The following is a 27,464-nucleotide window of genomic DNA, read 5'->3' on the forward strand; positions in this document are numbered from 1 at the left end:
GGTAATGATAGCTGATTGAGTACATCCAGCCAAGGTGTCATGATTGTAGAATTGACTGTACTTAATTATCAATGTGACAGTTTTACTGCTGCTCCAACACCTTGTTGCAGTTATGTTTAGGAACCTCAGGTATGCAGACCCATCTTGCTGTCCACTTATACCAACTCTCTTGGCACGTCTTGCTTTTCACCTGACCTTCATCATCCTGGTGCGACCACCATGAGACTTTTCCCTCCTCGTAGCCTTTGGTCACACACAGGGGCTGGTCATCTCACCTGCCCACTGAACAGAAGTCTCCTAAGAGTCTCTCTCTTCACCAGCCCGTTGAGTCCATTGCTTTGGAAACAGGTGACTGGAAGCACACATGTATTTCAGACAAGATCTCACCAGGGCCCTCTTCAGCCCTCCTGGTGCCTTCCTACCCACCCACCCACTCCAGTCCTCCTCTCCCAATGTATTATCCTTGCCTCTATCTTAATTAGGCCACCTACATTTGCAGGACTCACAGACGGCGCTTCAGGAGGATATTTAACTATTCAACATATCATTTCCCTTCTCAGAGGGAGGCCACACAATTAGGCCATCCTTAGCAATTCTCCAGACTGTTCTGAACAATTTCTAAGACAGAGGTGATGTAATTTCCCTGAGATGCACTAGAAGTGGCCTCCAGTTAGTTCAGGAGGTTTGCCTATCCACCCGTATAAGCCATTCTTGATGCCAAAGATGATAACATCACCTGTCATCTCCGACCTTTGAGAATAGCTCATTACAGCACCCCTTGCACAGGCACAGAGTTTATCACATTCCTTCTGGTAATCTGCATATGAAACATACCCAAGTGCTTTAATTTTTTCCTCACAGGTTAAAAAACATCTTTTTTTCTCTATCAGACTCTTTCAAAATTGTCTGTGCCCTAAAGTGTGGCCCTGTGGACCAGACACAGTGCCAAGCTCAGGCTTCAGAACGGCTTAACCTGGAGCAGTGATTACCTCCCTCCCCCTGTGAACATGACTGCTGTTAGCATCTTCCAGGGTGAACTTTGGTTTTTATGCAGCAGTATCACAATTTGATTCATATTCTGTTTGCAACCCAGCTGTAATCTGCAGATTATTAAGTCCCAAACTGTTGCTTATCCAGGTATTTATCATTTTCATTTCATTTGTGCTTATTTATTTCCCTCCTGAATGCAGTATTTTCCACTTTTTTTTCTTCCACAGCAGCTTATCTTACTGACTCCTGACCAATTAATCAAAACCACTTTTTAATTTTCAGGCCTCCCAGCCTGCAGTCCTGGTGAGCTGATACTTTTGTTTGCTTTATAAATGTAGCCTCTACCCCTTTGTTAATTACATTAATGACAATATTTGCCAGAAACAGCCATGAGACACTTCTGCTGGGCTCCCCTCCTTTCCTCCAGGTTTGATTACCTACTGATATTTTCCATTCCCTCCTGCTCAGAAAAACCATCAACCAGGGCTGCGTGGTCGCTCCTGTTCTTTCAGGAGCTTTCTGCCAGTACCAGTGGAAGTATTTAATCTTCTCCACAGAGAAGTTCACCAGTCTGTAGTAGCCCTGTGCTCATGGAAGCTAGCCAATTAGCTTCTCCCTGAATTCTCTCTGGCTGATGATTGCGTCCTGATGGCCCACTCAGTTGAAGACATAGCAGTTCAGCACTAATCACTTTGCACATCCAGTCAATTGCTTTGATTTCATGACTAGCCTGAAGCAAAGCAAATTACAGAGCTGCCTGTGGCAGGGGGACACACAGGCCACCCAGTTATTATGACAATCATGTTCCTCTCAAGGATGGGCAGAATTTTTGCTCCCTGGGGAACAGAGCAATGCAGAAGTGATGGAATTGCTCAGTGCACAGGCACGGTCTGCTGTGGCTTGGGAAGGCTGTCCCACCACCCGAGGCATATACCGCACTGGAACCACACTGCATGATTGCAGGACAGGTGTCTCACAGCAGTTGTACACCTTCTGCAAGATGGGATATCTATAAGGAAACTCAGTCACTTCAATGCCTTCAATGGTTTGCAAAATAAAATCATCAAATGAAAATTCCAATGATGAAATTAATTATTGTCAAATGTTTGGCTGTAGGCACATGCACCCAAATGTACTCTATAAATAGTACTCTATACCCTTTGGTTAGACGGCCAACTTGAAAATACCAATCATCTACAGTCACTTGCATTCTCATGGTAATTCACAATACTGGCTGGAAATAAAACCTGAAATCATACCCTACCAACCCAGTGGCAAAGAAACAATAATACACCGTGCAATGGTGAAGAAAATGTGTACTAGTGCCATAAGCCAGTTTGAAAGAAAGAGTACGTTTCACATAAAAAATGTGAGCAGTAGGAAACAGCAACCCAACAGTGGGAACAGACATGGTCTATTCTTCCTGAAAGTATTTCTGCTGCGATGACATCAACCTGCTTCCCCACACAATCATCCAGTAGGGCCTGTCCTGATGTCACACAGTGACCCTTGCTCTGGTAGTTCACTGTGGCCATCAAAGAGCTGAAGATGACCCCTGGCAGGGAGACCAACCCCACAGAAACCTTCCCTGATCATCTGCCCAAATTGTTCCAGCAGTCCTCGGTGCCCCAAAAGTCCTCTGAGCTTTTCCAGTTGACCCATAGGATATTTAAAGTCTCAAAACTGGAAGTGGTATACCAGCCAAGGTCTTAATATTTTGAGAACAGTGGACAGATTACATCAGGTGGCCTATATTCAAAACTTCCACTTAGACACCTTCCCCTCAGTACCTATTTTGGGATCCACTATAACTTCAGACACTGTTCTGCAGAGTTGCTGTAATTGTGTGGTAGGTTTTAGTTACTTTAGTACTCTTACCTATTTGCCCTGATTGAATTTGCTCCTCTTTCAAGTATTTTTTCTAATTCATAACTTGCAAGTTTGAGTCCCATCTGTAGAAGTGATTAAACTATCTGCAGTTGATATAGCCCATTAACTTAATAACCTTATTTTCTATATGGCTTCATCAATGGAAATGATTGAGTAATAGCAAAAGCAATACAGCTCCCTAAGGAACATCAATTGTTCTATTTTCAAGTTTGATGATGAAACAATGACAGCATTTTTCTGAACAGCTTTATAATATTTCACAACATTTCAAATGAGGCTGTTATCTTCTGCTTTGCTTTTAAAATGTTATGTTAAAGTAGCTGTTTCTCTTTTTTATCCTGAAGTTCATTATATTGCTTTTCAATAAAATTTTTTAAAACCGTGTATTAGTAATAAATTTTTATTGGTACATGTAAACCCAAGCCTTATTTATTTTTAATTTACTATTTAATTCAAGGATTATCCCTCTTCTGTGAAGCTTGAAGGAAAAAGACATTGAGTATTTCAGTTTTCCCTAATTTACTAAATGCACATCCTTTCGTGTGTAATTGATTTAACTTCCCTTTCTAGTACAGGTTTCACTAGGCTGTAGCAGTCAAATTTTTTTTGTGGTTTTCTGTCCTTTTTCACACATATCTGTGCTCTTACATTTATGCATAGATACATATTCTCCCTGTCTATTCTTATTGATTTTTCTGTTTAAAGAACTTATGGTACAGTTATAATGCCCTCTTATTATTATCTCTGGTTTCCCATTGCATTGGCATAATTTGTCATTATGTGTCCTTTTATTAGTTCTCAGAGATGATAATAATTTATCATTCTGTTTGTTTCAGCCATTTTATAAAGTATTCTGGAGTGAATTTCATCTACTTAGGTAAGACATTCCAGCTTCTCAAACTTTTCAGAGAATACTGCTCTCCTGAAACCAGTTCCCCTCCTTCACACACCTACCTGGGGGACCACAAAACAAACCTTTTTGTGTAGAGAAGTGAACTGATTTAAAGTCCATGTAAATTCTATTGTATAGCTTTGCATCTTTGCCTAAATTAAAAAATTGTATTTTGTAACCAAGATCAAATCCCTTTCTTCTTCCAGGTTAGCAAACTTCTCCTCACTAGTCTGAATCAAACCTAAAGTAGTCACTCTTGAATTATATCCTCCACGAGTTGTTAAATTAGTTTTGAGGCTAATCTTTAGATTAATAAAAGGTGCTGGCTAAACGAGAACTAATAAATTACTCAAAACTGAATGAAAGAAGTTTGTATTTTGGTCTTTGAGTGAAAAACTGTTAAATACGTGGGCCACTGGGAACCAATATAGGTATCAGCACAAAGATTTGTCTAACCAAATGAAACAACAGAAACATAGTATTACTTCAGTTATTTCTAAAGTGCCAACATTGTAAGTGCAGAAACTAATTCAGAAGATGGAAGGAGAACACCACCACCAATAAGTAGATTTAAACTTACTCTTTATGATGCACTTTCATCAAAATTTGTAGTTGCCAAGTATCAAATTTCATTCATGCAACATCAATCCACTAAGACATACATATTCTGGTGAGAAAATTAAAGTCCATATTTATGTAAAAACTGTTTTGAAATAAAAATAATACAAGATCTTTTTTTACAAAAAAAAAAATTATTATTTTTTTACTAACAGAATAATTATTTGGAAAATGTAATTTCCCACACAAAATAGTTAAAGGAAGTTAAATATATTTAAAAATGGAAGATTCTGCATTTACATAGTTATATGGCATTAATATTGAAGATATGCTTTCTGGCAAAAAACTTCTCATGCTTAAAAAATGCACCTTAGTTTTATACTGTACATTACAACATTCAGCAGTAAGAAACAGAAGTAGTAAACAGGTCATATCCAAAGAAAAAAGTTACATATACAAGACAGTTACAACCGTGACACAAAAAAAAAATTAAAATGTTCAGTTTTAACAGTATTTGAAGGCAATTCAAAATCATTTCAGGAATTTTGTGAAATTTAAGGCCATTAGTTCTAAATAAAACGTATCTGACACAAACTCACAAAACCGTGTATTTTGTACAAAATATACATGCAAAACCATTTTATAATTATATACGAACAGGCATATACTAAAATTTTTTGGGTAGTTCTGTACACAAAATTGTGCACAAAGCAACATTGTTGTGCAATTTTTAAACCAGTTAATTAACATTATCATTCATGCACCCTGAATGAAAATGTGATTAAATGACAATATTAAACCCAAGTATTAAGAGTCAGCATCCCTTTGAACGGGTAATCTAGACAAAAAAAAGTTATGATTTTAAATTTTTAAAGTTTAAAACAGTCCATTATAAAACATCTGCTGTAATCACTTCAAAAGACATTTCTAATGCAAAATTTCTAGTGCTTTAAGGGATGCATGATATGATTGAATGAGCTCGGTGACTCAACTATAATACTCTGATAGTTCTGAATTGAGGTAATTTTCTTTAATTAATTATAGCAAGTAACTATTCTAATTTGTTTCAGTAGCTAGTTTAAAAATCTGTAAACTTAGATAAACTTAGAAATTGGAGAATCTCTGAAAAAATATACATACCTCCCCCTCAGAGTTTGGAGTTAGTTACAAGTCATATGCAATTATATTATTCACATTTCAGGAGTTTATTCTGAAACTGTGAGATGAATGGATTACTGAGCACTGACTGAAGCACTTCAGTTACTTGAAAACACATAGATATATTTGTCCTTTTCTTAGTTTTCATTTGTATTTGTCTGGACAAACATTCAAAGAGATATTGCTTCTCTTGTTATCTTGTGACAAACTATTGCAGGCTAGAAGACATGTGAATCAATATTCCAAACTTTTATTCTTAAGAATAGTTAGAAAAGTACTGAAATTTAAAAATAGTAACATGTAAACATTGATACAGAGTAATAGCATTCCTATACATTTATATACACACAGTATTCAGAGAGGACACTATCTTCTGAGTTGAAAACCTGACTTGTGCTTTCCCCCTCCAAAAAATACATCAAAAAAGTAGGGTGCTTTGTAAAAAGAAAAAAAAAAAGAAAAAAAGGACTCAGATCATCAATATTTTACTCTTAGCATTTAAAAGCTTTCCAGTTGCTATGCAACTATAGGAGAATTTTGGTATGTAAAGAGAATTTTTCTAGCTCCAAAAAGTCATCAGAAGCTACTGCTGCATCCAGAGACTTGTGATAAATGCTTCAGAGCAGTCATATCTGAGTTTGCAACACATGAATTGGAGGTGTATAGGGTGGTGGTGCAGGTAATGGCTTTATTCCTCTTACTCTCATGTAGGACAGAAACTGCTCTGGAATTTCAGCCAAAACATCTTTAGCAAGTCTTGCCATGCTTAACACGTGGTTACCACTTCTGTCAATGTAATCTCGGAATGGCACAAACTACAAAACAAAACAGATCATTAACAGATCATTCACAGATCATTCACTCAGGTAATTAATGAAACACAGAATACATCTTACAACCTAAAAATGAAGTTTTGGGAACTGAGAGAAACCCCAAATATATAAATGAAATCTGTCTTTGGCAATCTGAGCGAGCCACGGCTTATGTGAAGAGGTTCACCCACAGTGAAAGCATAACGCTGTTTCTACCACAAGACAGATTTTAAAAAAATTGAAATACAATGAATATATATGTAAAATATATAATATAAACCATAACATATGTACATATAAAATAGGTAAGGTAGCATATTAATGTACTCTATCTCTCAACCCTTTTCATACAAAAAGGTACTTTTGTCTCAGAAAACTATCCTTAGCTTACATTCCCTGCTCCTGGGGCTCTCCTACCAGGTTGCCTCCCCTCTGGCACTTTATGTATAGATTTTTTGCCCTCTGAAGTGAACAAAACAGAAAGGATGGCTTTATATTTCTGGCCATTTTGCATTATACCTGGTAGAACTATGAACCATCTGAACACTTTTAATATTATACTAACAGATGCATAAAGAATCTAAGCAAAAAGGATTGGATTCAAACGGGAACTTTTTATGTGATACTCAGATCTGCAACACCTAAACGAGTTAGCTACCCAGATCTGGCTGGGATTTCATAATACTTTATGAGATGCTTCTGCTACTGGCATAGAAAAAAGAAACAACCCAGGCTCCTAGATTTTTATTCACAACAGAGAACACACAGCAAAGCAGTGGGTTAAGTTTGCTAATAGGTTATGCCAAAGGAAAGCCTGATTTGAAATTCTGCTTCTTGGTCAGATTCTGGAGCCTATCTCAGGGCAACAGCTGGATGACAAAATTGAGATTCAATGTCCCAAATCACTTCTGGTGCTGATATGTCAGGCTATGCTACGGTGTCCTTCTGTTCCCTCATCCCCCAAAAAACCCAAACCAAACAAACCAACAAGTAAATTGTCCCTATTTGTTTGCTAGCTGTTGTACTCCAGGATAAAACCAGAACTGATTGTTTAGTCAGACCCACAGATATTTCATCGTCTGTCTCAACTCTCAAATCTTTTGCCCATTATGTATGGTCAGTCCTGGCGAACGAAGATTTTGGGAAAGTTCTTTTACCTTTCAAGCCTGAGCAATGGATTTTTTAGGTGAGACACAGCACGCGCTGAACTGAACCAACCCTTTAATCCTAAGGTTCATCTGCCGGGGCCAAGCAAGCTTGGACAATGGCAGTGAGGTCCTCAGGACGTAGGTTTGTTTAGAGTGACCTTCTCATAGACGGATGGCCTTACAGGGCTAACGAGCTCCATCTGCCCGGGAGACCGGGAATCGAACCTCGGTCGCAGCAGTGAGAGTCCCGCATGCTAACCACTAGGTCACCAGGGGTCCCTACCCATTATACCAACCAGACAAATTATGCTTTCTTGGATGCACAGCAACCAGAGCCACAGATTAAATTCTATTTTTCTGAAAAGCATTGAAGTTTTCAAGATTTAGGGGAACACTGAGTTACAGTGAAAGTTTAACCTACACTTAATTTCTGAGATCCTGAGAGTTTCCCAGAAAAGACAGAAATATAAGAAATCTAGTAAATAAAGAAAAAAACTCCAACAATATCTTGGACAAAAAAAATAACCCTAAAAACATCCAAACCCAAAGACAACATTTCAGGAATAATGAACTTACTTAAATAACTTCTACAACAACTTCGGAAAGCACTTCTCACCCTTGACTTACGGAAGTCATCTAGGCATAAATCTCCCACTAAAAGATGTTTAGAATTCAAGCAAGAAACGATTCTCTGCATAACTTCCCTGAAAAGGATCTCAAGCTGCCAGAAAAAAAGGCTTCCAGACTTCTTATTTGAACTATGTTACATTAAACTGAAATCAAATTAAGTGTAACCAGCTACTGATTAGGGCATGCTCCCAGGAAGCAGTATATCTGCAGATTCTCTGAAGATGATGACTTAGTTGCAAGATTGTTGAAGCTAGAAGTGCCCTCACAGAGATCTTTTAGTCCAACCTTGCTGCTCAAGCAGAGCCAGAGAGCACAGGCTGCCGCAGCCAGCAAGACTACAAGAGTAGTATTCCAGACAGAAGCATCCTTCACTTTTTCAATGGGCTGTGTCCAAGAGCATATCAGGCATAAGGGCAGAAGAACAGGCAAAAAGGAACCTAATTTTAGGGTATTAAGCCAGGAAGGTAAGATATCCGCAGTCCCATAATTAGCTGTCTAAATCATTTCTGTGTTTACTCAGTAACTTCTCAACATACAAGAGACAAGCTTCAATACTGTGACATTTACTAGAACTGACTACTTCATTTCATAAAAAACCTCCACCGGTTTTCAAAAGCCAGCCCAGAACTGCCCTGTTTCAAGTGGTTGTTCCTTCTTAAACTCCGTTAACTTTCCTGTAAGAATACACCTGACTGTCCCCAGAATCATGGAGTTTAAAGAATAACGAAACAAAACGAAACAAGCATCTCTGTAGCCTTCTGGTTTACACATTCAGCCAGGATGGAATCAGCTTGGTATTCATTTCCCCCTCATGTTATTCATTTTCTAATGCAATGTCCATCTTATGTAAAAAGCACATGCAGTCTGAGTTAAAGAACAAAATGTGTCTTATCCCAAGAGCTCACCTTACCCACTACTCTGCAGACATGAAATTTCACACCACTGTTCTGTAGCAAAGTGAGGCTATTTCAACAGTGTAATTGTTGACATGCCATTATACAATATAGACGGTCTGATTTAGTTCTCCCTTCCCCCTCCTTACGGTAGATAGATGTTGGAGGAGCTGGAGAAACTACGGACAGATAATCAAACATAGAGATGCACAAGGACAGCAAACGTATAGAAAAAGTAGAGATGGTAAAGGAATAGAATGAAAGATAGAAGGGAAACCAAAGGGAAACTGAAGGAAGGTCAAGTGCTTTTTCTATAGTTTAAAGGTTTAAATAAAAGGCTAATATGCAAAATTTTCAAGACAAACAACAGGTACATTACTACAAGTATTCTCCTAAAATGTCTCAAACAGCAAAAGTGTAATACAAAGGAGCAGAAATGAAATAAACCAAGGAAGAATTGGTAAACATGAAGTAGAGTCTCTGGGGTATGTATATATACTAGTGAGGAAGGAATAGTGAAGGATATGTCTTAAAATGAATTGCAGTCAGTAGTAAATATAAGAGATGCAGTGACTCACTGTTAACAGGCAAATGTTTCCTTTACTAATTTAATCATAATATTTGACAATACTGTTAGAATTAATAGTTAATTTCAGTAGTTAATTTTAATTAACCTAATACACACAAAAGATAAACTTTTTTATATTTGAGTTGTTAGTTTTATAAAGGCAAGTCAGTTTTATCCTGCCAGATATAAAATAAGGTCATACCAAACTTAAAGGGTTTGACATTATCCCTTTTTATTTATTTAGCTAGTCTATGAAGTATTTGTTAGTATTTAGACAGAAAAAGAGCTCAAAATAAAACTGCCTTCAGGTAATTCAGTATGGCTTGGGGCAACATTCTGATTTAAATATGTTAATACTAAATAAATATTTTATTACATTTCTGACACACAGTGAATTCTAAAGAAATACCAAAGGGTATTCATTCCAATTTTTTAAATTTATTTTTCAGTGGAAATTAGTATATCTCTGATGCAAAGCCTTTTCACAAATCTTGCTTAAAACACTTTAAGAACTCTATCAATTTATGCTCTTTTAATGTAAAACCTGCAGATTTTGGGGACACTGTTTCTTGGGAAAATTATGTTGCTTATATTTAAATGCATTTAAACATAAGTGGAATGCATTCCAGAGATACCTGAATTAGCTTTAAAAAAATCTGACAAGGCACAGGCTTTGCAGAAATACTAGTTCAGGGTCCATTCCACATATTGCTCTGATGAAAGCAGTGACATATACAGCATAACAGATTACAGACAGCCCCTCTCCATCCCGATATGGACTACCAAGGAACACTACAAAGGTTTTGACAAAATGAGAAACATTCTTTCTTGTCTCCTGTTCAGCTGTCCTACATCTTCGCTACTTTTATAATTACCTTTTTGACAACGTTGATTAAAAAAGACAGCATGTTTTACTCTTCTAAGAGTTTTGTATGTCGTTTTCCCATCACTTGTTATCTCTGTATGTTGTAAAAATGAAAAAAGTCTCTTTTTCAACTATTAGAGTTCAGGAATCCATGACTTTCTTTAATGTATATCTATAAAGAGTTTGAGGGTAATTTAACTATTGCCATCTTACACTCATTTCTGATCCCCATTTAGAAAAAAGAAGAGGGGAAATTTTAATGTAGTGTTTATTGCTCTGAGAATCTTTAAGACTGGGAAAAAAATCTCATAATTTTAGTTTCCATATATTTATGTACATTTATTTCATATTCTAATAAAAACAAATTATAAAATCAGTTGTCATACATGTTTTGAACACCTCCTTGGACTGAAATATTGTATCCACCATCAGTCATCAATCAATCCTTAAACACTCACATATCAGTATTTGAAACATTAAATATTTTGAAGTTTCAGTTCCTGCAGATATCAATGAAAACAAATATACATATTCCAAGGTTCATCAGCTGCAATCCGACCTTAATCATCACGCAATACAAGCTGTTCATGTAGCTCAGTTATTCTGTGTCTATGCATATGCTACTAAACAACAGCATAAAAACCCAGCCTGTCTTGAAGAGAAGTAAGTGAAAATAAATAAGAGGAAAAATAAGACAACACTGTGAAGTTTGACAAATAAGAGGAATAAAGGGAGAAGAAGAAATGGCTGATTTGAGGTGAGGTTTGAATCTAAGGATGCCTGTGTTTATTAAGAGGCATTTGGATAACGCCCTGTTTTAGTCAGTCCTGTAGTGGCCAGGCAGTTGCACTAGATGTCTGTTGTAGGTCTCTTCCAACTAAAATACTCTATTTTATAAATGTATTCAGTCACTTTCAGGAAAATAAAATGCCTTCCATAAAAGATTTAGACAAATATCGTTCTTTTTACAGACACCACGTTTCTCCAAATTTTCAGTACCTAACTCTTCTCCCGTGGTTGTATAACACTAAGACTTTATAACAGTGTCCTGCCAGTTAGGGGTCATTTCCTAATGAATGCAGATCCACTACTATGTGTTACACAAAGGCTTAGAGGTATCGCAGAGAGGTTCTGAGCTTGTTATGAATACCTCAAGATAAAGTATGTCTGTGCTAAGGTAAAATGAGAGGCAGGAATACAGTTAGAAACAAGAATTCAAACCAAACAGGAACAGTAAAATCTATTAGTTCATATTTTCTCTCCCACCTGCACAATGTCTCTTTCTGCAAATTTTCCTCTTGAAGAAATCCTTACTACATCCCCATCCAGTTCTTCCATAGCTACAAAAAAAAAAATAAAAAATTAAATCTATGAGTTCAGGTACACAACAAAAGAGTCTTACTGAGAAAAAGTTCAGACAATTTACACTTTAGGGCACCAAAACCAACCACTGTTATTTAGGTAACTCTGTAAGGTCATTTGCACCATAAAATACCTCATGTTTTGTAGCTATTTTGCACTTTTTCATGGTGACAATACATACTTTTTGTCTTTATTGTCATCTTCAGAACAAAACAGATCATGCTAAAAGTCCCTATCCTTCCAGCTCTCAAACTAGCAAGTATATCTGTTTTTGTAAGGCTATATTTATACTTTCATAGGTGGAGAAGAATTCGTCAGCAGCTATTGTTACAGAAGCTATCACAGGATGCAGCACAAAGAGGTAGTAAGTCACATCCATACTGAAAAGTATCTGCTAATGCATAGGAATGAGGAGTGCTTACAAAAATTTCTTAAATTTATTGGGTAATTCTTCTTGTATCTTCTGAGCAGGATCCAGGAAAACTCTTCAAATTCTCCAGATACCTGGAAGCTATTCTAGGTAGAAAGGCATAGCTGCTCTCTGGTCAGTGTAGAGATAGATGGATTTGGGATCTCAGATTATTGCTCAGACATTGGATTTGCAATTCTACAAAGCTTCTTTCAGTGTATGCTATGAAAATCAAAGCCTTGCATCACTGAGCTTCTTGGGGGGTTACAAACTGGGCTGAATTCACCAAAACCAGCATTTCAAAACCTAGTTCTTTTGAAGCAAGAACTAGAAAGCAAAAATGACATTATCAGGAGCCAAATTCAAAGTAAGTGATAGCATATTTTTTCAAAGAAAAAAACTAGTAGGTCTGTAGAGCATGAAGCCCAATGATGCTGTTGCAAAAACATACATGTGTTCAAACTAGGAGACTGAACAAGTATTTAGAGGAGATTCACTCAAAATTTCCAAAACAGACATAAAGTACATGCTGTTCAGGAAATCAAACCTAAAAACAGTATTCAGGGAAGTATCCTGTTTGCTTAGTCTGTTCTTAACGTTCTTTAGGACATAGTCATGTCAGATACAGAATACTGGGCAAAACAGCCCCCTGATGTGACCTATTACAATCATTCTCCAATCCTTAAGTAAAGCTCTGCCAAATGTATGTGTCATCTACCTGAGCCCCTGTGGTAGCCCCCAGGGACTGAGAGATCTAGAGAACAGTGATATCATATCCGAAGAGGAGTAGCTTAGTCTCTCTACAGCAGAACTGAAGCTTCAGTGACACCTGAATTTTAAGACAGTTTGCCTGAACATACACCCTCCTGCAGACACACTTCTTCAGCATCTACATCAGACATGGAGCCCATTGTTTTTTCCAGAAGGAATTTCTTGGGCACTGAGGGACTACAGACTTGGCATACACTTAATGGGTGAATCTCATTGAGGCAGCACACTCAAGGATTGTGGATCCAAACACGGAAACTTGTATCCTGCAGTACAAATATAATTCCGGCTTCAGAAAAGCAGTAGGGATGACACCCCAAAAACATGTCCTGACTGAGTTAAGGAGAGCCTGGGCAAACCCAACGACTAGACGAACAGCAGAAAAGGGAAAAGGCAAAGGAGGGTGAGAGAAAAGTAAGTAACATAGGACTAAATTTGGGAATTCTCAGGAGTAAAAATGAAGTTTACCAATTTCCATCATATGCATTTATGAATATAAACTATCTTTTCTCACTGAGTATGGCATACAATCATCTGAAGTGTAAGTGTCCACCTGGACAATTTCTTCAAGGAATAAGATACTTATATAAGATACTTAAAACTATCACTAATATACCACTTGCCCCAAAAGCATTAAGAAAGTCAACTCCCAATAAATTATTTTTTTTGTTTTATTTTTTCCTCTTTTTTTCATACTCTTAGAATATTTGTAGGAGAATTAACATGTAGAGTTATTAGTCAACATTAAACATCTGTGGCAGTAGTACTAAGTATACTTAATGTACAACAGAAGGCATACTGTCTAACCAGATGTACTAGAATTAAAAAGAAAGGATTTAGGACTTCAAGGAACAGACACACAGAGAATGTTTACACTTCACAGTGCAGTGATATATACAATGGTACTTAATAAATTAGTACACATAATGGAAGCAGCTTAGTTACTGCAATAATTAATGGTATTCTGGAATATCATATGAAAGAATATGTAAATAACCTGGTAATTTCTCTCCTGCCTTAATATTCTCTCAATGCTGCTACACAGTAAGACCCAATCCTGTTACCAAGTGAAACCCCAGATCACCTCAAATGTATCTATTTTTTCTCAAAATTTTATTACTGCAGTAAGATCAGTATTTCCAGCCTTCACAAGGCACCCAAATATCTGTGTTGAAGAAATTCAACATTACTTCAGTATACTTAATTACTGCATTGGGGTTTTTTTCAGCTGATCTTTTGGAGCTCTGTAAATGCTGAGCCCCCATATGGTTATGTGACTTGAACAGAGAGCCTGAGGGGCTACACAGCTCCACATGGTAGCTTGTAATCACACTGAGTTATCAATCAATCCAGCTGGAAATGTCAACAGTGCATATTGCTTGTTTCATATTATGTTCTTCTGAAGAACAATATTTGAAAAGCCACATATTACTAAAATGTAAGCAAATACAAGAAAAAAAATCCAGAAAGAACACTAGAACACTTACCATCAAACTCTGCTGGTCCTACCCCCACTATAATTATGGACATTGGAAGCTTTGAAGCCTTTAAAAGAAGAAGACAAAGAGGTTTAATGCATTATATAACCTCTGCCAATAATATGAGAACAATCTGAATAAAAAACATGCATAAGTTATGTTTCAAAGAGCAATTTTTTTCTCCCCTAAAAGGTTCAGGGGTGTAAACTGTCTGCTTAAGTGGTACAAAGCATCTTGGATAAAGATAGAAAGGCAGATGATTATTTTAATTTATTTTTTCATTACCAAATCTTTGAATCATGTAGGGTGCTAATTAAACACAACAAACTATGTTCGGGTTTAATACTAATATGACAACTAAGAGGATAAATTTATCTGGGAAACTTTCGTAAACTGACGATTGCAAATATGTACCTAGTGATAGTCTGACATTTATTTAAATGTACTTTGCTGTTTCTTGGTATTACACAGATGCTTGGAACTATGGGATACTATTTTTTACATTGACTTGATGCCAATTTTAAAAAGGAAATAACTAATCTATTTGAGCAATATGTATCTTATATTTGTATCATTAATGATATTTTATTCGAGTTGGTCATCCATGCCACAAAGCAAACAAGATATCAAACTGGCTTATGGTAAGATTTTCAATTTTACTTAATCTTTTTCGTTCAATGAAACAAGTCAAAGATGGTATCTGGCTTTCCCTGAATAAACTCTCTATAAAACCTTTAAAATTATGAAGACAGTATCCTAAATATTAGACTCTCCTGCCCTGACAGTAGCACCAGTTTACAGAAATAATCTGAAACTGCCTCTGATGAAGAGAGTAACAAATAAAAAAACCATCCACCAAATGTCAGGGTTGACAACTATTGCTTGCTGAGTTATTCTGATGAACCATGAAATGTCTACAGTCATTTTAAACATTTAACAAGTACACACTGGCCAAAAAAATCAGAGATGTACACCTTCTGATCTCTTAGAACAGAACACCTCCTGTTTTTCAGGTGTTTTCTAGAATCTTATTTCTTTATTGTAAAGAAAACATTCTTTAAAGAGATTCCTACTCACACAGACAGAGATTTATGTGATACAGTGAAATATGAAACAGTAAGTGGCAAGGACAGCATAAAGACAAAGAGTTAAACTCTTGCAAATAAACTTAAGTGTTGGTATTTCCTGAATGACAGCATAACCTTTAAACAGTTTGGTAATACAGAATGTGTCTGACATATATGCTGTAATGAGAAAGATGCCTAAAAGCACAATTAGTGTTAAAAATTGAAATATATTCTTTCTGAGTTTTATACACATCAAGTTGCATTGAATGTCATTGCCCTTTTTAGTATTCTGGATATTATTAAGGCAGAAAAACTGCTACTGAATAGCATTTAATTAGTTCTGCCATGGTATACCGTGCTCACATTTCAGGAAGTATGCAGAAAAATGAAGGCATCTTCATAAAAAGTAAAGACAGCAGATATTCCCAAACTTCCAGTTATTCCAACCTACAACACACCTGCTGTATTTCTAGACAGTTGTAGACTAACAGCTGTTATTCCTGGAAATGAACTATTACTGGAAACAAGGTTTTTCTGTATGTCTTAGTGGCAAATGAATTAATCTTACGAGATATCAGCCAACTGCACTTGCTGATCTCTTACGGACTTCAAATGGGGGGGTGAAGCAAGAGCTGCTCTTTTTTCTCCACTGAGTCTTTTTGTCACCTAAAAGCAGCTCATCTAAAAGAAACTACATTTCAAACTTGTAGGCTGGACTAGAGAATGAACATCCAAGCTAAAAGCTTGTTTATCCCCTTTAGAAGTGAGAGTCACTTTATCCTCCTTTAATACTGGAACCTGGAAGATTGAGAAAGTAAAGTGGTACCTTTGAACACAGTTACAGCTTTGGGTGTAAAAACTTACCAGGTGGGCTGGTAAGTTTATTAGTAAGGTCAGAGTCCTTACTAATACACAGATTTTGCTCCCCAGTGAAAGACCAAACACTGTGGCAGTATTTTCATGTGCACTCTATTAACTGGAATGGTATCGAACCTCTGCAGGAGGTAGTGAAAGTGGGTCTTCAGAAATATGGCACCTAATTCTACACTGTTCACTTTGACATGATGCTTAATTACTTTAATGTAAGCTTTTCACTCACCACTTTGCTATTAACTAGATCTGCTGTGCTATGTTAAAATCTATTGGTGGAGATCTTTTCCAACCCTGTCTAAAAGTGTTTCTGTGTGTACTTTCATCTGAAATTTTCCAGGCGCAAAAGCAAAATGGAACCTGTTCACAATACAGAATATTACTTATACACATGGCTGTTTTGAAGAGAAAAATACTGAAAAAAATGCAGAAATTGAGGATTTACAGAATTCTAGGGGGGCATTTAGAGGGAAATCAGATAACTGGTATGATTGACATTTGGGATCAGAAAGCTGGGGACAGTCTTCAAAAAGCATGAGGATCAAAGCTGTCTGCATTTACGAGAATGATAAAGAACAGTTCACTGTGCAAAACCGCATGGGAGGATGTGCCTGAGAAAGGAAGAGGCAAGAAGTAGCTGAGGAAAATCATACAAATACACAGTGTTACAGAGAAGACCATAATTTCCCACAGAATACTATCTAATTAGGCTGAGGTTCAATTTTTGCTTTCTTTTTGTCTTTATGCATAACAAACTTTTGCTGTTTGGTAAAGATGGTTAATTACGGCGCAAATATAGTGCCTGACATATTAATGGATTTACTTTATTGCCTAAAATATGAATTCCTAGAAACATACTTCTTTTAAATTTCAACACTTTCAGCAAAACTTACATTCACTATGGATTCTTTTGTCTGAGCCATATCAGAAATAACTCCATCTGTAATAATCAGAAGAACAAAATACTGGGAGCCATCTTTTACTGAAGCAGCATATCTAAGGGAAAAAAGAAGCAACATTATAGTCATAAACAAAAGCCCTTAATAAAAGGAATTAATATAAGCTGTATTTTTAAAATTTGACTACTACATAATGCAGTGAATTTCAAAAGTAAAGACATTCATAATTATGATTGACATTCTACTTTGAAGTGAAAGCATTGAAAAAACACAGCTAATACAATATTGATATTGATAATCTGCATGTGTCATATCAGTGAAAAATGGGAATTGCTTCACTACCGAGAGGATCATGGACAGAGTGTCCTTTATAGAATCATGAGTCATTAGAAGTCTAAGTTGTTTAACAGTTGTTACCTCTGGGGAACATAGCTTGATATGAAGGGCATATTGAATGGTTGGATTTATAGCATGAATAAAATTTATCAGGAATCGACAGATTGTGGTTTCTGTTGGTTTTTGGTTGGTTGGTTGGTTTGGTTTTTTTGTCTTACAAAACCAGATTACTTATTGTTGACCACACTTGCAGATTTACACATTTATGTGCACATTTGTACAATGGCTGAACATGAAACCCTGCAACCCTGGCTTAGATATTCATCTCTTTGCACCACCCACCTTTCAAGACTCAAGCTTCTCCCTGTGTTGTACATGAATGAAAGATAAAATACATTGACTGCCATTCCCACCTCAGCTAAAGGACCCAAGAAGCAAATGCTCTGTGAAAATGAGCAGCTCTTGAATATTTGGAAAGTCTCAAAAGAGTCCATAGCAGCCACACTGAGCTCTATGGCCTGCAAGCCAAAAACCAATACCTCAGTTCATTTATCTTCAAATCCCAAGGGTCAAAGTGTCCTGTATAATTAGAAGCTTTTTTTGTGTGAAGTTGGCTGCTCCACATGACAACAGCCACTATAGTTCCTACTTTTATGAAGGCTCTTGGTACTGCGAAGAAGTCAAATAGCAGAAGTTTGACATAAAAAAAGCAATGAGTAGTGTGGAGAGCAGTAAAAGAAAAAAATTATTAGCCACTACTATTGAATACTATTGAATACATGGCCAAATACATAATATGGCTCTCAAAGAACTCACAGTTTTTTTGGTCATTGAACATGAAAGGCCTTGGTCACTGAACAGGATATGTTCTAATGATGGTCATGATGACTGCATATGCCCAGAAAATTCAGCAAGTAGTGCTGATAAATATGATGCTGTAACCACAACATTTATAGAGTTCGGAGGAAGCTACAACTCAGAGAAAGCCATCACCTTCCTCCCTTGCCCTCCCCAAGACACAGATGGGTAGAGAAGCCATACAGAGAGTGAACCTGCTGAATATCATCTGTTTGCAGGCTGGCTGTAGGGACTGATAGTTAAATATCAAGATTAGCAAGACCTAGTGTGGAATACATTTTCACCACAATGCACAGACTTCTTTTATCTCATTTTTCCACAATGCTTATAATCTTTTCAATGATGATTGCAATGACAAGGGATGATGGGAGAGTAAAATAAAAATTTATTATCCTTTCTGAGCACTTAATACTGTCTACATACCTACACTGAAGAAATGGAACAGAAATTTGGTTATTTTAAATTTTCCACAAACTAAAATGTTCAGAAGTCTTTTTCAAGAAAGATCTTGTATGTGGAGGGGAGATGAGAGAAGAAACTAAGTTGCATCTAGTGTAGTTTAGATAATTCTGTAACTTGGGGAAGGATAAAAAATTCATTATCTGTTTAAAGAGCTTCTGAAGAGTTCTGAGATCACAACAGGACAGTAATATCTGACATTGTTTCCAGAGATTTCATCAGAGTCAGAGGCATATTTTTAAGTGGGAGGGATGCACAAAGAAGAAATTTCTTTGAGACTGAAGGTAGGTTCAAAGAGTAACTGCAGGCCAGTACCATATCTATGGGAGTCAACAGAATTGAACCTTAAAGGAAAATGATGTTACTGAAAACTGGACTGATACATAGATTGGATTAAGGATGATCGTGCAGTAGAAGTCCTTGTGGAGACACTTAGCTTTCCCACTATAGTGTAGTGTGATTTGCTACCAGGAGGAGTTCCCAAAGCTTGCAACAACTTGATATTTTAACAAAAGTTCAGTGGAAGGACTACAAATGCAGCTGGACAGGCTTCTGTTATTCTGCAAAAGTTGACAAATATTCCTGAGAAACAACTGGTGAGAAAAGGAACTCAATTTATGCCAATGTTTTGGTAACACTAGACCAAAAATTTCAATTTTTGCAAGAAGCAGCAGGTTGGAGGTTAATTGCCAAGTTTTGAGCCAAACACCTCAGCTGATACAACCAGCTGTGAAGAAGAAGAAAAAGCCAGAAAAGTCAATGGGTTAGATTTTCAGGTAACGTGGCTAATGCAGATGCCAAATGCCACATATATGGAAAACTGCTACTGGAGAGATCATGTCAAAGGTGATTAAAGGTGATAGCTACTTGCGAATGACAAGCAATGTAATATGCATGTACATAATTTTAATGGGATGATCTGAAGATGAAACAACTAATCCTAATGAAAAATAACTGAAATCAGCTATCTAACCATTCACAGAAAATTCTTTGCACCACAGAATTTACAAATTATTTTTTTACTGGTCTGTAGAACTAACAACTGCAAAAACAGATAGTAAATAAATAGCTACAACAATAAGCTATTTTGCAAGCTCATAAATAAAACATTAACAGTACAATTATTTACGCAGCCTTATTTTGTAAACATTAGTTCTTTCTCTGTGTCTATAAATAAAATCAAATCTGTTCACGTAGTTACTCAGCTAAATCATCTAAGCCACATCACTTTCCTATATAAATTCATGGAGGTATTATACTGTCAAGATCTTGATCTCAAGATTGTAAGCCAAGATCTTATCTGCCAACATAAGGCAACATTATTCTTCTTAAGAAACTTCTATAAACACAAGAAGGGTTTTACTTTCGGAAGTTAGATGAAGTGTTGCATAACACAGCACCACTGCTCCCCAATGGTGACTGGTGTACTGTCGCCTTAAAAGTACTGCTACCAGTTAGGAATTGTTGGCACAAAGAGACCTTGAAGATTTTGTTGACGGTTTGGACGTTTTGAGATTAGGGGAACTATGTATGCCTAAAAAAACTTAGATTTTGTAACTTTTTTGGATAGATTCTTGCATTCTCTGTGAGGCAATAATTCCGTGCTCTAAAAGACAAAAAAGGAACATGACAAAATGATCTCAAAAATTTTCTTTCATTATTATTTCTACTAAGATCAACTGGATCACTTCTATTTCTTTTTAAACAGTGATGAAATTCTGCATAATACTAGCATGTGGTCTTCAAACCTACTCAACAACACAAATTAATCACGTTTGACTGAATAAACAACTGTAAATATCTTTTCCAATGTTTTGCATAATGTAACCGTCAGGCTTTTATATAATTTTATATGACAGTAAGAAGTTTTGCAAAGTACCTGTGGTGATGCTTACCTGGCTACATGATTAATTACAGGAGCAAAGTTTGTTGGTCCATAAAGCTGTACAGATTTTAGACTCCTGTAATATGCCTCCATTACACCATCAATTCCATGGCAGTATGGATTTTGAGGGTTTCCATTCTAATGAAAATAAGGCAAAGACCTAAGCATTCTAGGATCTATTCAGAGAGTTCACTACTAATGCCTAGTGTAAGTGCCATGCCTGCTTGTGAGTGCTAACTACCTAGGGAAGGTGGTTCTAGCAGCCTCATGTTACATGCAGTCTGAATCACTGGGACTGGTTCCTAGACATAAATAGCATCTTAAGTGTAATTAAACACTCTTGCATACACACAACAGTAACAGGCATTTTCCTGTGTGGATTTAAGGTATTCACATTTTTAAATAAGAAATCATTGAGCCTGAACTGTGCTCCTAAACATGATTCTAGTTTTACATCTGACCTGTAAAAGATAAAGAGATGCCAGAAAATAAGACAGAACAATAACAACAATAATGAAATATTATCTTGGTTCATTATTTGTTTGCTTCTTAAGATAGATTAGCTTCAGTCTGAAGTCTTTTGAGCGTCTGTTTCTCATGCTGCTACAGCTGAGGTTAAAGATAATTACTTTTCTTTATTGCCATTTTTGGCCTACAGGGAGTTCTTGACTCTGGATTTCTCTCAGTAACTTCAGTATGATGAAAAATTCTGAAACAATTGCCTAGAGTTAGCATAGAATAACTATCACAATCTCTGTTCTTTACTTGTCCAGTGACTACTCAAGAGTACAGCCTTAACTCCCAAAAATTTGTTGTAGTAAAGAAATTCTAACAATATATATTTATTTACTTACCAGTGCAAATTCATGTGATACTCTTCCATCTGGAGGCAGTCTAGCTCCAAAACCTAGAGCTGGGAACATTTTATCACTATCGTAGTCCTGAATTATTTCACCTACAGCTTTCAGTGCCATGCCATAAGCATTCAGCTGATAGGGATTCATGTAGTGTAGTGAAGTCGGCTGTGAAGGGTTACCTATTGAAGCAAGGACCAGATTTAAACTGAATCACTTCAGAATTTTCTCTCTTAAAAAAGGTAAGTTATATCAGGTAAAAATGCAGTTTTCTGAATACATTTTAATAGTAGTACTTTTTCAGTAGTTCTGAATACATTTTAACAGTAGTAGCTGTGTTTCAGCATTGAAAGGGCAGCAAGAAACTTGTAGATTTGTGTCATTTATAACATGATATACACTTTTAAGATGAAATTTACAAAAGTATTATTACATTCTGAAAGCAGCTTTGGAAGAGGATCACAATTTATCTCTGCTTCACCCCATTTCAGCCTCACTCCACCTGAAACTTTTGCCCATCTCAATGGCATCTTATAAGTTTTCTCTCAGTAGTTATAAAGAAACAAAAAAATAATAATCAGAAAGTACACAAATACTTGCAAACAGCTCCTACTTATTCAATTTTATATGTAGCTTTTCCAACTTCTATATATTTTGTTTGCCCCGCTTTTCTAGATGGGAATTGGCCTCTAGTCTATTGCTCAGCAAAATGGAATCCTGAGTCCAGGTGGTGCCAGTTGAATACTGATACAGACACAAACACACACATAAGTACACTTAAAACTGATCACAGCACAAACATATACCAGACGTTTATTTTTATTCTTACCATTTGAGGCTGTGAAATCAATAGCAACTGTGAAATTGATTTGGGTTCTGTAGAAAAAGCAAACACAAGTCTTATTAATAGTTGTACTATTATGTAGAAAAATAAACAAGAGATGGTAACATTATTTGTGGACAAACTATAGGTCACTGACTTTCTAATACAGGAAACAAACACTGAAAATAGTCTTATATAAGGTTCCAGCCAAGGGTTACCCAACACTATTTTATTAACACACTGAAAACAGTTACTTGACTCCATCCTTCCTTTTTTAATTTTTTATGAAAATTTCTAAATCACTAATAAGACAATTAACTTCCATAAGATTTAACTCATGCATTCAGATTAAACATCAACAATCTGACACATGTCCTTGCAGTAGTGGTTTTACTGTTCAAATAACTTGATGTGCCCAGAGAAAATATTATTTATTTCACTGAAAGCTGTGTATGAAAAAAGATTCACACTGAATCACCTTATCATATTGATCAAGGCTAACACAAATTAAGTTGCGTTATGGGTGGACTCTGTCTCCAAAATTAAGCAAAAGCCTACCAATGCCCATAGTATCAAAAAGAGTCCTTGGAACACTGGAATCCCGAAATATGTCTCAAAATGCTGTGACCTCAATACGGACTTCAACAACAACAAAAAATAAAGCCAGTGGAAACTGCTTCAGTCTCTGAAAAGTTCAGAGGCCTGAGCTTTATGAGAGAAGTTTTCTGCTAGTACTTCTGCATCCTACCTTACGCAGTTTCACAAAAAAAAAATTTAATGGCATGACAAGTCAGATTTCGTTTTATATGTACTCACATGTCAGACCCCGTGGCTTCCTAATCACAATGTCCTTCTGCACTGTCAGTTAGACGTAAGGAGAAAGATTTAGGAAGCACATGTCAACTAGTTTTCTACCACAATCAATATACTGTGCAGAAAAGTTGTCTTCCTCGGGTAAGAAAAATTTAGGAAAAACAACAAAAAAGTCTAGTATAACATAATAATAACTACAATAATTAAGAACTATAGTTATTAATACAACTATTATTATAATCATAACACTAATAAAAACTATTCCTAAATTTATGCTTAGAGTCATCATTGGCATTGCCAAGAAAAACTGCTTTTGGGCTATAATCTCCCTGTACTTAAATTTTAAGAGCTTCAGTGTGGTGCAGTGTTTGAAGAGTAAAACAAGACTACTCCAAGCACTACATGTCAGGTACATCAAGTACAGAAATCCTTCAGCATGCTGAAGAATGTGTCACCGTGAATTTAGTTGGTATAGAAAGACATCATCTACTTCATCAGTGGACAGGTCATTTTACCCCATATTCCACAAGAAATGAAGCAAGTATCTTGAAAGGAACAGTATTCCTCACAACCACAGAGCAGCCATTTTGTTTGGGTTTTTTTGAGAGAGCAAAGTGAATCCTATCGTCTTTCAATAGGAGCTCCATCAGCACTGATATGCATAAGGGAACAAATTAAGCTTGAATGTAGCTTTTGACTAGGCTTGATAGCATTTGTAAGGATTACGGGTTTTTAAACAGTACATTGGAAAGAAACATGGATTTTCTCCCGTGGCTTCAGAATGACAACCAGCTGGTCTGTAAGCAGGGGGGAGCAGTTGAAGGTTTGAGGATCACTTACTGTGCAGAATTCTGCAACAGGGCTAATGGAGTAACTCACACTACCAAGAGGCTCCATTCTCCCCATGGCATTTAAGTACCTAGCAACAGTTACTTTATAATTTCCCCTTTGCAGATGCTTGTTTGGCCAAAAGCCTTATCAACATACAGAAGATTTTTCAGATAAAGTCTCCACAAGATCTTCCTCTTACATAGTCTTATTACTCCCCAATATTCTCCAAGGATACAAGAAATACATGGCAAAGCCTCCAAAATACAAAGCTATGGCAGCCCTTGCTGTGTGACTGTTTCTCATGCCAGGTCTCCTCTGAACATCAAATACACATCCCATTATGTTGTATAGCGTACTCCCTGGATTAAACAGCTGTCATGAAAGGAGTTCTGAGTTTCCATTTTGACCATCAATGATTCAAGACAGTTCAGTTAAAAATGTATGTCCAAAGCCTTTTGAATCCAAACAATGTGTGGGTATTCATTTCCAAAAACCTGGATGAAGATAAGGCTTTTAACATGATGGGAGGAAAATATTTTGTCTTATCTTCCACTACGCTGGGACAGAAGAAATGACAATATTTTTGAGCTGCAAAAAGATTCAGCTCCTGAATTTTATTGATTTACAAATGCCTAGCTCACTTCCTATTCTAATAAGTCAAACAGGTCAGAAACTTCTGCACAGAAATATCTTTTCTGTCCACTAAATCTTGGAGCTTTGTGGCTCCTGGTGTCTCTTTCTCTTCCAGGCAAAAAAAAGAGCAGACTATAAATTAGGTTTGACAGTCGTTCCTTAAATTCAATTGCATTTCTTTTCAAGGCTGTATCCCTTACATTCCTGACCTTATTCATATATTTGGAGGTGTTTTGATAGGAAAATGTTATTAACTGCTAAGTGGCAGGAGAAATATGATTTTGAGATATACATTATTTTTAGCACAATGTACCTATTTTAAATGTGGGAAGGTCACCGTAGCAAAATACACGATTAAGTATCAAAATGTAAGGAAAGCCTGCTATTAAGATGGTACCACTTGATGTAATATTCAGATGCAAAAGAGACATTCACCTCTTTCCCACCATACTGCTATAAAATCCAGTCTTATGTAGTAAAACAAAATAAGAATTTATGGACAAACTTCTATTTCATTCTCCAAAGTTCTTTAAGAAAACAACTGTCATATTGATGATACTGATAATGGAATACCCCAATTAAACAGATGCAGACTCGAAACATAAATGAAATCAATACTGTACTCCAAATTTGTTACAATTAAAGCTGTCAAGATTTCCACTAAATCAGTATTAATTCCAGACACCTCAAATCAATTACAATGAAAGTTCTGAACATGAAGTGTTTCATAAGCATCCATTTATGTAAGAGCAAATATTGTGTCTACTGCAGAATCAGTGTTTTCTAACTAAATGGAAGAAAAACAGGGAACTAAAAAAACAATTTCAGAGGATATACTTGATGGGAAAACAGACTGATTAATGACAAAATCTTCTCTTCCCTCTTCCTTCAAAGTCTGTCAACTGGACTGCAACTAATACACAGTAATATTAAATCAGACAAACAAAAGAAGGGAGAAGCCAAGAAAATAACTCTGACTCTGAGTCTCCTTGTCATGTTTACATAACTGCATATATTGCAGAAAGAAAGGTAAGACTTTATGCAAGTATTTCTATAGTTTCCACTGAGATGTACATAGAAATAATAGTATGAATCACCAAAGAAGATTCTGTATAAGATAAATAAATGATAAGTATTACTGCTTATACTTTTAAACACAGAGCATTCTACTGAATTATATTCATTTTTTGTAAAAAGAGTAGAAAAAAGCTGAAGTGGAGTTTCTCTGGCTGATCAGTCTTTATCAATACCAATTCCAACATTGTAAGTGAGGTTCCATAAAGTCAGTAGCTATCTACAGGCTCTATGTAGGAAAGTACAGCCTCTAAAACGAGGAAACAATACTCCTTACAGATACCACTTACAGTGATCATATGCGAAGTACATAAAAAAATTATTAGTGAACTATAACGAGATCGTGAAAACAAGAAAGGTTTGATGCCAATCACATACCCGCCTTTAATATAGTCAAGGAACGAAACTTCTGTTTCAATTAGGAAGGAAAGCAATGTCACCTGAAAGCAAATAAAAGAGAGTCAGACATGAATTATTGTGTGTTTCCCAGTTGAACAAGTAGAGACATAAGCACAGTGTTTTTGGAGTTCTGTCCTTAAGATGTAATTTCCTACAGTGTTACGGGAAAAAAGAAGATTAAAAAAGATATTAAATAATTTCAATAGGTAGTTCTTGACAGGGAAGAAACAAACTGGGAAGTCAACTACAGTTGCCTTTTTGTTTTTTTAATAAGGAAAGGTAAGCAATGGAAGATTGTATTCCAGAGCAGGCTACCACATACATATTTTCTGATCACTGTGTACTACATCTACAAATGAATATTAGAGGCTAAATGATAATACACCTATTTTATGAGCACTTCAACTCTGTTTAAAGAACTCAATTACAATCATTTATGTAATTACTCACTAAAATTACTAATTACTTGCATTAAAAGTGGCATTGAGTATTGATGCAAGCCAAGGATGCAAAAATGTAGCAAATTACACTCATATATGAAACACGTATAAAAAATTTAAGTTTATATATATACATATAAATACAAACATAAGAAATTTCTTCAGTTACAGCATTTATCATTCAGAAATTATATAGATTCAAAACACAGAGAATCATCTAAAGGTGTTGCTGGCATTTTCAGCAATTGAGTCACAGAAGTGTAAACTCTAGTGGAAAAGATCCAGCATTTAAGATCTTCACATCCCGTGTAGTATTTATGAAACGAAAAATTCAAATTATTTTAATTTTATTTACAGAGTGACACAAAACTCTCTCACAGTGTAAGTCCAGCAGGCAGGCAAGGAAAACTGTTAAAGTAACTACTCAAAGCAAATACACTGATAATGATACAAGGAATAAAAATGAGATGGAAGTTTGTCACCAAATTTGATTTACCTCCACCTGCAGCAAAATATAAACATTTAAAATACTTCTATGTTGTAAACTTGGACTCCGAATAAGATTACAGGTAGTAATTCTGTCTTCTATCCTACTTCTTTTGCCACAGGTCCTCTCTGATTTTTAGTGACTAGCAAAGTTTAAAATTATCTAGTTGAGAACAGAAGACCATGACAAAGTTCTACCAGGCTACCAGTAACACAGACTTGCATATAAGATTGAAATTTCTATGCATTTTCCCATTGGACACAGTAATATTAACAGTTCATCTGTTCTTACAGCTGGTCATCTTGTTCCTAATTA

At 36.1% G+C, this 27,464-nt stretch overlaps 1 protein-coding gene across 2 annotated transcripts in view; it reads right to left on the reverse strand.

Annotated features, from left to right (window-relative positions):
* CPNE8 (copine 8) overlaps window positions 1-27,464 on the reverse strand; it is a 109,275-nt gene that overhangs the window by 25,230 nt on the left and 56,581 nt on the right. The window contains exons 13-20 of one of the 2 annotated variants that reach the window (XM_027679286.1): window positions 26,202-26,263; window positions 22,479-22,525; window positions 21,650-21,831; window positions 20,806-20,933; window positions 17,252-17,354; window positions 14,431-14,488; window positions 11,671-11,744; window positions 4,338-6,303 (exon numbers count right to left, since the gene is read on the reverse strand). In XM_027679286.1, the coding sequence (XP_027535087.1) occupies window positions 6,115-6,303; window positions 11,671-11,744; window positions 14,431-14,488; window positions 17,252-17,354; window positions 20,806-20,933; window positions 21,650-21,831; window positions 22,479-22,525; window positions 26,202-26,263 (843 nt within the window). In that variant the 3' untranslated portion in view covers window positions 4,338-6,114. Of the gene's footprint in view, window positions 1-4,337; window positions 6,304-11,670; window positions 11,745-14,430; window positions 14,489-17,251; window positions 17,355-20,805; window positions 20,934-21,649; window positions 21,832-22,478; window positions 22,526-26,201; window positions 26,264-27,464 lie in introns of those variants that run through there. The other variant, XM_027679287.1, reaches the window with a different exon arrangement.

This window comes from Neopelma chrysocephalum, unplaced genomic scaffold (genome assembly GCF_003984885.1).
Source record: "Neopelma chrysocephalum unplaced genomic scaffold, ASM398488v2 Primary Assembly neopelma1_45, whole genome shotgun sequence".
NCBI lineage: Eukaryota > Metazoa > Chordata > Aves > Passeriformes > Pipridae > Neopelma > Neopelma chrysocephalum.